The sequence below is a fragment of the Chiloscyllium punctatum genome, chromosome 26, assembly GCF_047496795.1.
Source record: "Chiloscyllium punctatum isolate Juve2018m chromosome 26, sChiPun1.3, whole genome shotgun sequence".
NCBI lineage: Eukaryota > Metazoa > Chordata > Chondrichthyes > Orectolobiformes > Hemiscylliidae > Chiloscyllium > Chiloscyllium punctatum.
In genome coordinates, this window is record NC_092764.1 from 72,557,679 (window position 1) to 72,569,828 (window position 12,150).

Genomic DNA, 12,150 nt, shown 5'->3' on the forward strand with positions numbered 1-12,150 from the left:
GAATAAGGTCATGCTCACAGAATTTATAGCCAAAGGAGTCCAGTGTCATGGAGATGTGATACAGTAAACAATCTTAGATTTAAACTTTCATCTTTTGTAATGGGATATGCTGGTTTCTGTTCTATGATACGTAAATTCCAGAACTTCTTTTCAATTACAGTTTCAAGATAGCTCAGCTTTTCTAACAATAGGTGTGAAGTCTGTCTGTATCCCAATGCTGGAGGAGTTATAGCCAACTCCTTTGACTATAAATTCTGGGATCATGATCTTATTCTCCACAACCACCCACTGATGGAGCGGCGCTCCGAAAGCTAGTGCTTCCAAAAAAGCCTGTTGGACTATAATCTGGTGTTGTGTGATTTTTAACTTTGTCCATCCCAGTCCAACACCAGTCCCTCCAAGACATATACACTTCCATTGGCTGCAAAATACCATGGAATGATCTCAAACTGTGAAAGCTAAGATATTGTACATTGACATTAAACATTTCACATGTAGAATGAAATAAAAATCAATTTCATAACTCCATGTGAAGAAATCACTTATCTTGAAAGATCTCAAAATAATGAAAAACCAGAAACTATAATAGAAATTGCTGTAAAAACACAGCAGGTCTTGTAGCATCTGTGGAGATAAAGTGGAGTTTTTGAAATGGCTAGTAAACTAAAAATACTTGGCAACATGTCAACAAGAGAGGCCAACAAAAATGCATACTCTCGTCTTACAAATATCCTCTCAATTCTGGCCACCCACAACAGATCAACAATGGTAAGGAAGCAGTTCCATTAAACACTGCCTGTTGAAGTGGATAAACTACAAAGAACATAATATTCACTCCTGTGGACAGCGAAGCTCCCCAACACACACACTCTGCAGCAACTTGCAGTTCTTCATTATTTTAACTGTGGAAAAAGTATTCTGACATTTCATAGAATTCCTACAGTGTGGAAACAGGCCATTTGGCCCACTGAGTACACACTGACCCTCCGAAGAGCACCCCACTCAGACCCACCCCCAACTCTCTTCCTGTAACCTTGCATTCCCCGTGGCCAATTCGCCTAACCTGCACATCTTTGGACTATGGGTGGAAACAGAAGCACCCGGAGGAAACCCACACGGACATGGGCAGAACATGTGAAAATCACACAGTTGACAAAGGCTGAAATCGAAACCAGGCTCCCGGCACTGTGAGGCAGCAGTGCTAACCACTGAGCCACTCCAATTTTATTTGTGCATATCCACAGTTCTTGATCCAGGGCTTTTATATCCTAAATGGGTGATGCACAAATTACGCTACGTTACAATAATCATTGAGAAGACATTTGTATTTTACAAGTGGGTCTTTAATTTAGGGTAAAATGCAGAGGGTCTGCCTGCCACTGTGTGGAATTGTTAAGGTTAAGGGAAAGCCAGATTGTGACATTGCAAAGAAGGGCTTCACATAATTGAAGGAAATGGCAGCAGCTTCCGTGTTTACGGTATTCAGACTATTATTCTCCAGTATCCAAGGTGTTAAGAATGCCAGACCATAAACAGTAACGGTGAAAGTGAAAATTGCAGATGCTGGAGATTAGAGTCGAGTGTGTGGTGCTGGAAAAGCACAACAGGTCAGGCAGCATCCGAGGAGCAGGAAAATCAACGTTTCAGGCAAAAGCCCTTCTTTAGGAATGAGGCTGGGAACCTCAGGGGTGGAGAGATAAATGGGAGGGGGGTGATGCTGGACGTAAGGTAGCTGAGAGTGGGATAGGGGGATGGAGGTGGAGGTAAAGGTGGTAGGTCAGAGGGGAAGGTGAAGCGGATAGGTGGGAAGGAATATGGATGGTAGGACAGATCATGAGGGCGGTGCTGAACTGGAAGGTTGGAACTGAGATAAAGTGACGGGAAGGGAAATGAGGAAACTGGTGCAATCCACATTGATGCCCTGGGGTTGGAGGGTCCCGAGGCGGAAGATGAGACCTGCTTCCTCTCGGCATCAGGTAGTAAGGGAGTGGTGATGGAGGAAGCCGAGGACCTGCATGGCCTCGGCAGAGTGAGAGGAGGAGTTGAAGTGTTCGGCTACGGGGCGGTGGGGTTGATTGATGCGGGTGTCCCGGAGATGTTCTCTGAAGTGCACTCCAGGACATCCCACTAACCAACCCCACCGCCCCGTAGCCAAACATTTCAACTTCCCCTCCCGCTCTGCCAAGGTCCTGGGCCTCCTCTACTGCCACTCGCCTCATCTTCTGCCTCGGAACTCTTCAACCCCATGGCATCAATTTGAATTTCACCAGTTTCCTCATTTCCCCTCGCCCCACTTTCCAACCTTCCAGCTCAGCACCGCCCTCATGACCTGTCCATCTTCCTTTCCACCTATCCGCTCCACCCTCATCTCTGAGGTATCACTTTTAGCCTCACCTCCATCCACCCTTCGCACTCTTACTACCTGCCACCCCCCCCAGCCCCACCCCTCTCCCATTTATCTCTCCACCCCTGAGGCTCCCAGCCTCATTCCTGATGAAAGGCTTTTGCTGCTCTGCGGATGCTGCCTGACCTGCTGTGCTTTTCCAGCACCACACACTCGATTGTAAACAGTAATGCACCAAATAGTCCATTTAATTCTAAGATAGAATAGAACTGGGGGTCTACAGAATAGCTAGACAGCATTTCTACATGAACAGAAGACCCAGATAATTCATATTGCCATGGAGATGGGCTCTGAAAGGGGATGGGTGTAGAGACAGCCAGTGTCAGATTGGATTACAGGCTTTATAATAATAGCATTGGAAGTCAGATACAAGCTAGCCTGCCAAAATCTGGGAGAGAGGGACTAGCTAAAGGTGGTTAATTCCCATGTTTCACTTTGCAGGAATGCACTGGGCGCACATGTTCAGGTTGAATAAGTCAAGTTCCGAAGATCTGAAACTGGGATTGGAGATTTATCTAGCTTGCATTCACCAGGAAAATCTCATAAAAGATAGACCTAGGGTTCAAAGTTACCATCTGGGAAAAGGAAAGGAACAGAACAGAATTTAATCCTGAGGACCGAAGAATCACTTTGGAATGACTTAGGAGAATCCAGTGACTACTTAAAGTGTACCAGTGAACTGGGCTTTTTTTAAATTACATTGAGAAAAAGTGGAAACTTCTATTCTGTACTCTAAAGTGTGTTCAGTCCAAGTGTTCTTAATCTGTTTGTTGCATTTAATGTTCTAAAACATGAAATCTTGTTTATTTATCAACTGAAGATTAGATTTTAAAAAAAAAATCATTTAAGGGAATCATGATGTCTACCCACCTCACCTGGAATATGTATTTGACGACTGGCACACCCTCACTTTTCCTCTTGCGTAATTACAACTAGGCTTCTCCACAAGTGGATTGTTGATGATTCAGTGAAGGATTAGGAATGGCGAACCATATTTTAAATTGATCTTGGATATGAAGCACTTGTATCGGAGAGACAAGTCCAACGCCCAATCCAAACACAAACATCTAACCAGCAGCAAATCCGGATACTTACCTTCAACAATCGATCCAGCAATTCGGAGCCACTTTTAACATTGGGATCCGGATCTGCAGCCAACTGTGTAAAACAAACATATTATTGAGCAAATATTGTGAGGGATTTTAACTCCAGTATCACTACAATGAAACGCAAGTTACAGAAATTAAATGTCTGAGGGCTGATAATGACTCAGAAGACGATAGGGAGAAGTTTTGGTTAGGAAAACTCAGAATCTGGGACTTTCTTCTTCCTTCAATTGGATGATGACACGGGAAACACAGGAAGTCACTAACTAGTTCCTTTTGTCAAAACCCCTCGATCAAATGGCAACTGTTTAACAAATATGGCCAGAATAATTCTTGTTAAAAAGGTTTAGGATAAGCCAGAGGTCATACACAAAATGGAAACTACTCAATATCCCCATTATCAGCTTTTCTCCTTCCCTGGTTTATGATCAGCCATCCCTTTGTCTGTCTTACTGTTTTTTTTTCTTTCTCTGGGCTCCATCTCCACCTATCTGCACATTTCTGCCTTCCCCATACTGCCTTTTCCTAGTTACTACCAGTTCTGAAAGGGGGGGGGGGTCACTGAACCCAAAAGCATTGACTGCTTTCTCTCCATAGATGCTGCTAGCCTGCTCCCTTTGTTTCTTTTTCAGATCTTCACATCCCAGTTTTGTTTTATTTTTGTATCGGAACTTTTGTACTCCATCTTAAAAAAACTTCACCTGACGAAGGAACAGCGCTCCAAAAGCTTGCGATTTCAAATAAACTTGGTGTCAGATGACCTCTGACTTTGTCCATTCCAAGAGAAAGTGAGGCCCGCAGATGCTGGAGATCAGAGTCAAAGAGTGTGGTGCTAGAGAAGCACAGCAGGTCAGGCAGCATCCGAAGAGGAGAGTCAAAGAGCTTATGCTCAAAGCATCCGTTCTCCTGTTCCTCGGATGCTGCCTGACCGGCTGTACTTTTCCAGCACCGCACTCTTGACTTTGTCCATTCCAGTCAAACACCGGCACCCCCACATCTTGAAAAATTGGCTTGTTTAATGTTGTATTTAAGTTATTATTAATTAAATAACCTCTATCAGCAAGTTTCACATGGTTAGCAAGGATACATCACAACTGAGTGAGAACAGCCCAACTGGCTTTATAGTTTGGGAATTTTGGAGCAGCGTGGGAATTCTGTGCAGAGGGAAGAAATGCTCTTGTTTGCTTTTTGGGTTTATAGCTTGTGAAGTCTTTTAACAGAATAAACTGAAGGCCCACATTGGGGCCTGGCACAAAGCAAAGAGGGATATCTCAGGAAAACCCCAAGTACATTGATTAGTAACAGCTGTTAATTAGACTTTATAGGTTTCTTTCAGACTGATGGCAAATAGGAGAAATATTTATAAGATTACAAACTAAAAGATCAGCAGGATTAGGGTGTAGGTTTGCTCGCTGAGCTGTAGGTTTGATATCCAGACGTTTCATTACCTGGCTAGGTAACATCATCAGTGGTGACCTCCAAGTGAAGCGAAGCTGTTGTCTCCTGCTTTCTATTTATATCTTTCTCCTGGATGGGGTTCCTGGGGTTTGTGGTGATGTCATTTCCTGTTTGTTTTCTGAGGGGTTGATAGATGGCATCTAGATCTATATGTTTGTTTATGGTGTTGTGGTTGGAGTGCCAGGCCTCTAGGAATTCTCTGGCATGTCTTTGCTTAGCCTGTCCCAGGATAGATGTGTTGTCCCAGTCGAAATGGTGTTTTTTTTTCATCCGTGTGTAGGGCTCCGAGGGAGAGAGGGTCGTGCCTTTTTGTGGCTAGCTGGTGTTCGTGTATCCTGGTGGCTAACTTTCTTCCTGTTTGTCCTACCTAGTGTTTGTGGCAGTCCTTGCGTGGAATTTTGTGGATGACATTGGTTTTTGCCCATGGATAAAACCAACGTCATCTACAAAATTCCATGCAAGGACTGCCACAAACACTACGTAGGACAAACAGGAAGAAAGTTAGCCACCAGGAAACACGAACACCAGCTAGCCACAAAAAGACACGACACACTCTCCCTCTTAACCCTACACACGGATGAAAAAAACACTATTTCGACTGGGACAACACATCTATCCTGGGACAGGCTAAGCAAAGACATGCCAGAGAATTCCTAGAGGCCTGGCACTCCAACCACAACGCCATAAACAAACACACAGATCTAGATGCCATCTATCAACCCCACAGAAAACGAAGAAATGACATCACCACAAACCCCAGGAACACCATCCAGGAGAAAGATATAAATAGAAAGCAGGAGACAACAGCTTTGCTTCGCTTTGAGGTCGCCACTGATGTTACCTAGCCAGGTAATGAAACGTCTGGATATCAAACCGACAGCTCAACGAGCAAACCTACACCCTAAATCTCAACCTGAGCTACAAACCTTCACAAACCTTGCAGATCAGCAGGATATTTAAAAACAAGTCAAGAACTAAGCAAATAAAACTGAGATGCTGGGCCAAGCCATGTGTTGTACCTGCATGATGTGGGAGCTGATAGGCCCTTTTGCGGTTCATAGTGACCACATCTGTAGCAAACATTGGTTGCTTCAGGAACTCAGGCTCAGAGTAGATGAGTTGGAGCCTGAGCTTTAAACACTAACACATCACTGAGGGGGACAGTTATCTGAATGCTGCGTTTCATGAGGCAATCACATCCCTTAGATTAACTACTACACACTCAGAACAGTCAAGAACACAAGGCTGGGATTATAAGTCAGACAGAGAAATCCAGGCAGTAATGCTGAAAGAACCTCAGCCCTTGAGCTTGTCTCAGGTTTGAGATCCTTGCTCCCTGTGCGGATGAAAGTGGACACTGTAGGAAGGATGGTCAAACTGACCACAGCACCACAGTACAGGAAGCCATTCAAGAATGGGGAGAAAAGAGAAATGCAGTTCTAATTGGGGATAGTATAACTGAGGGGAATACGTATTCTTCTTTGTGGCCAGATTTGAGTAGGTTGTGCTGCCTGCCTGCTGCTTGGGATAAGGATCTTACACCTGGGCCACACAGAATCAGAGAATTCCTACAGTATGGAAGGAGGCCATTTGGCCCATCAAGTCCACATCGAACCTCTGAATAGCATCTCACAGAGACCCAAATCCTTATCCTACCCTTGTAACTCAACTTTTTTTTGCACTTGGAATGGGAGGGGAAAGATCCAATTGTCATGGTCCATGATATAGGTAGAAAGAGGATGGAGATTCTGCTGAGGGAACAGGATCAGCTCGGGGCTAAATTACAAAGCTAAGTTACAAAACAGAACCAAAAAGGGAATAATCTCCATCTTATGACCTTAGCCACAAACAAATTGGCACAGAGATAACAAGACTAAAACAGTAAACATGTGGCTCAAAGAATGGTGCAGGAAAAATTGGCCCAAATTCCTGGGAGATTGACACTAGTACTGGGGAAGGAGGGAGGAGTCCCGATAGAATGGGCTCTACCTGAATCATGCTGGGACTAGAGTCTTTGTGAATCGCAGAATTAGGGCTGGGGATAGGGCTTTTAACTAAATAGCAGTAGGGAATAAGTTCAGCTGGACAGAAGATAATAAAATCAAAAGGTAAAGGAAAAGGTTGGATTGCTAATTATTGACAGAGCTAATTGTTACCAGAAAACACGGATGCTGCATTATACCACAAAACCATTAAAAAAAAAGTGTAAGAAGATTTGATAACAAAACAACAGTAAAGGCTTTGTATCAAAAAACATGAAGCATTTGAATGATGAACTGATATTCATTTATCTTAATTTGCACTATGACCTCATAGCTGTTACAGAAACATGGTTACAAGGAGATCAATACAGAGGAACCTCAGTTATCCCAGGGACACAGGTGGGGAGTACTTCGTTCAGTTAATTGAATTCTGGATAATTGAATGCCAGATAACATAGTTTAGCCAAGCATCGGGACCTTGCAATCTTGCTGGTTAATCCAGAATTTGGATAATCAAATGCCGGACAATCGCATTTCCTCTGTAGTGGGAACTTAACATTCAGGAATCTTTAACCTTTCAGAAAGAGAGAAGGGATAAAGGTTATTGCAGATGCTGGAATCTGTACTGAAAACAAAACCGGTGGAGATCACAGCAGGCCAGACAGCATCTGTGGACAGAGAGCAAGATGACGTTCAAGTCTGGATGACTCTTTATCAAAGTTGACAAAGTGTGGAGAAGGCAGCATTTATGCAATAGTGTGGGTGAGTGTTGTGCTGGGGTAGAGAGGCTGCTGATAGTACAGATTATGTGGTCCAAGTATGAGAATGGCAGAACAACAGTGTGGAACAATGGGATGGAATAGGTGATGAGGTAGCACTGTTCATAAGACAAGAAATTAGGACAGTGAGAGAGATGTTCTAGGCTCAGATGATTATATGATTGGGATTCTATGATAAAGTGTCCATTTTTGTAGAGGTAAGAAACAGGAAAGGAAAAACAACATTGGTAGGATTAGCGTACAGGCCCTCAAACTGCAGACACTCTGTAGCAATGGGGATAAATCATTAAATAATAGGAACATGTAAAAAGAGTACAACAATAATTATGGGCAACTTTAATCATGTTGTTTAGGTTAATTAAACTGGAAAGGGTAGCTACTAACAACAAATTCATAGACTGCGTTAGCAATAGCTTCATTTTCCTAGAGCAATACATCACAGAGCCGATCAGGGAGCAGACTAACTTGGATCTAGTAATCAGACAGTTTTAATAAATAATCTTGGAGTCAAAGATCCCCTCCTTAAGTAGTGATCATAACACAATAGAATTTAATGTTCAGTTGGTGAAAGAGAAACTTGGGTCAGAAACAATTGCTCTCAACTTAAATAAATAAAGGGAATTACAAATTAAATAAGGATATAGTTAGCTGGAATGACGTGGGTGAATAGATTAGCAGAAATGAAAGCAAGCAGTGGCAGACATTTGAGGAGGTAATTCATGATGCTCAGCAAAAATACATCGCAGTAAGCAGGAAAGATTCTAAGAGAAGGACAAGCCAACCATGGCTAACCAAGGAAGTTAAGGAGGGTATGAAGTTGGAAAGAAAAAGCAGTAAGGAGTCCAAAGTCAGTGATAGCCCCCAAGACTGGGATAAATTCAGAATCCAGCAAAGGAGGATTAAAATGATAATGAAGACAGAGGAACTCAACAAGGAGGGCAAACTAGCGAGGAATATAAAACTTGACACTAAAAGTTTCTTTAAATATATAAAAGAGAGAGGTCAGTGAACATAGGCTCCTTTGAAAATAAATCTGGGGAGGGGCTTTTGGGGCACAAGGAAATGGCAGAGGAGTTAAATTGCATCAGTCTTTCTGGTGGAAAATACTTCAAAATTTCCATTGATACTAAAGAATACGGGGGAGGAATTAAGTACCATCACTGGAGAAATAGTATTAAACAAACTAATAGGGCTAAATCAATTAAGTCCCCTGACCCTGATGACTTCCATCCTCGGATGCTCAAAGACGTAGCTACACAGACAGTGGGTGCATTGGTTATAATTCTCCAAAAATCATTAGATTCTGGAGAAGTACTAGAGGGCTGGAAAACTGATGTGACACTCCTATTCAAATATGAGGAGGGAGGGAAAATGCAGGTAACATTAGGCCAAGTAGCCTAACATCTACGATTGAATAAGTGTTTGAATCAATTACTCAGGAAGTAATAGCACAAAAATTTGGAAAATCAATCTAATCAAGCAGAATCAATATGGTTTCACAAAAAAAAACCCATGTCTGATTTATTACAGTTTTCTGAGGAAGTTTCAACCAAAGTGGATGGAGGGGAACCAACAGATGTATTATACTTGGACTCCCAGAAGGCTTTCAACTAGCTACCTCACAAAAGGTTAAGTCATAAGATTTGAGCCCATGGTACTGAAGATAATATATTGATGTGGATAGAGAATTGCCTGATGGCCAGTAAGCAGGGAGAGGGAATGAGAGGTTTTTTTAGGTTGGCGACCTGAAACCATTGGAGTTCCACAGGGATCAGTGCTGGGACTGCAACTGTGTACAGAATATATGAATGACTAGGAGGAAGGAAGTGAATGTACTGCAGCCAAATTTGTGGTCAACACAAAAACAGGTGGAAAGGCAGTTTGAGAGAGTTTACAGGGAGACATTGATAGGTTAAGTAAGTGGCCAAGAAGTTGGCAAATGGGAAATGTGGGAAAATGTAAAGTGTTGTGACTGTTTTCTTCCCCACCTGGCGGCGACTAGTTACCCACCCATATTAACCAGTAAGAGAACTAGACATTTTTTGTTTAATTAGCTCATGGCTGGGCCAGTAATTATTGCTCATCCTTAGTTGCCCTTCAAAAGGTGGTGGAGTGCTGCCTTCTTGAACTGTAAACCAGGCGGGCATAGTGAGCAGTATAACTGCAAATGACAGATTCACAATAATAATAATTACTTGCCTTTGCTTCAATAATCCAGTAGAGCATTCCTGCCACTACATTCCCTCGCAGCTCAGTTTTTAAGATACCAAGTTGATGACTGGTTTTGTCTCGTCCTAATTATAAAAGATCCAGAATCTACACTGACGTGCTGGCTGATCTGCTTTACCAGTAAGGGACAGTTACCTTGCTGAGACCATTGAACAGTACATTGAAGTGAGGAAGGACTGAGCCCCTGGCAACCTTCACTATGTTGTACAGGGCCTCACAGGCATAGTAACGCAATCGACTGTCAGCATCGTTGAAACAGGTCAAAACAGGTTCAATGAGTTCCTTCAGATACAAACCAGAATCCTGCAGGGAAAAATAAAAATAGATGCATACGCTAAATGAACACGAATAAGGGAGAAGACATACATTGTAACAGAACACGATTCAACAGTAAGTGCCTAGTTGTCTCTGAGGTATTGCCATGCAGTTGTACAGTTACAAGTTGCACCCTGGTTACCTCATCAAACTCATCTTTTCTCATGTGGAAATGCGATGACAAGTACAGAGAAGCTATCCATCTTGACTGGTTGAAACTCTTATAACTACACACCACGCCCTTGTTTAACTACAGGACATCTCTAAGAGAGTTGCTCAGGTCCTCAGTCCAACCATCTCCAGTTGACCTTTCCTTCATAACATCAGAAGTGAGGATGTTCACTGGTGATTGCACAATGGTCAGTACCACTCACCATTCCTTACAGACTGAAGTAGTCCATGTACAAATGCAGCAAGACCTGGATAAGATCCAGATTTGCTCTGACAAGTGGAAAGTAACATTTATGACACACAAGTGCTGGGCATTGACCATCCTCCACCAATAGGAGATCTAGCCATCATGCCATGGCATTCAATGGCATTACCCCTGTTGAATGCCCCACTATCATCTTAAGGTGGTTACTGCTGATCAGAAACAGAACTAGACATTTTTTGTTTAATTCACTGCTGAATCCCCCACTATCAATATCAAGGGGGTTACTACTGACCAGCAACAGAAGACATTTTCTGTTTAATTCACCCCTGGCTGAGCCGGCATTTGCCATCCCTAGTTGCCCTTGAGAAGGTGATGGCGAGATACTCTGCAATCCACGTGCTATAGCTAGACCCACAATGTTGTTAGGTGGAGAATTCCAGGATTTTTCTCAGTAACACTGATGGAATGGCAATATAACTCCAAATCAGGATGGTGAGTAGCTTGGAGGGGAACTTCCACTTGTGTGGTTTTCCCATGTATCTGCTGGCTGTGTCCTTCTAAATGGAAGTGGTCATAGGTTTAGCAAGTGCTATCTAAGAATCTTTGGTGAATGTCTGCAGTGCACCTTGCAGGTAGTACACACTGCTGCTACTGAGTATCGACAGTGGAGGGAGTGGATGTTTGTGGATATGGTGCCAAACAAACAGGCTGCTTTGCAATGGTTGGAGTCAAGCTTCTCAAGTGGTGTTGGAGCTGTACTAATCCAGGCAAGTGGGAAGTATTCCACCACACTCCTGACTCATTACTTGTAAAGGGTTGGCAAGTTTTGGGGAGTCAAGATGTGAGCTTCTTGCTGTTGGAATCCTCACCTCTGAACTGCTCTTGTATATGGCATGTCCAGTTGAGTTTCCGGTCAATGTAACCATCAGAATGTCGAGTGGGGATTTCAGCACTGTAACCCCACAATGTCAGGAGATGACAATTAGATTCTCTCTTGTTGGAGATGGTTCTTGTCTGACATTTTTGTGGCAAGAATGTTACCTTCCACTTTTCAGACCAAGCCTAGATATTGCCCAGGTCCTGTTGCATTTGGACATGCAGTCATTGGCAAACACCCCCATTTTACGAATAATGGAAGGAAGTTCAGTGATGAAGCAGCTGACTAGGGTTGGGCCTAGGACACTACCCTGAGGAACTCCTGCAGAGATATCCAGGAGCTGAGATATCTGATCTCCAACAGCCCTAACCATCTTTCTATGTGCCAGTTATGACTCCAACTAGCAGAGAATTTGCCCACTGATTCCCATTGTTCTGAATTTTGCAAAGGAATTCATATATTGTAGCTAGAAGAGGTCAAAAGCTAGGAATCGTGCAGTGAGTAACTCACCACATGATTCCCTAAAGCCTGTCCAACAACTACAAAACAAGTCAGGAATGTGATAGAATACTCCCCAATTGCCTGGATGGATGCAATTACATCTCCTTATACTGCTCTCACCCT

General features: G+C 43.1%; 1 protein-coding gene across 1 annotated transcript in view; it reads right to left on the reverse strand.

The window, feature by feature from the left end:
• vac14 (vac14 homolog (S. cerevisiae)) overlaps nt 1-12,150 on the reverse strand; it is a 345,026-nt gene that overhangs the window by 300,294 nt on the left and 32,582 nt on the right. Inside the window, exons 4-5 of the mRNA XM_072547648.1 lie at nt 10,094-10,261; nt 3,500-3,562 (exon numbers count right to left, since the gene is read on the reverse strand). Of these exons, the coding sequence (XP_072403749.1) occupies nt 3,500-3,562; nt 10,094-10,261 (231 nt within the window). The remainder of the gene's footprint in view (nt 1-3,499; nt 3,563-10,093; nt 10,262-12,150) is intronic.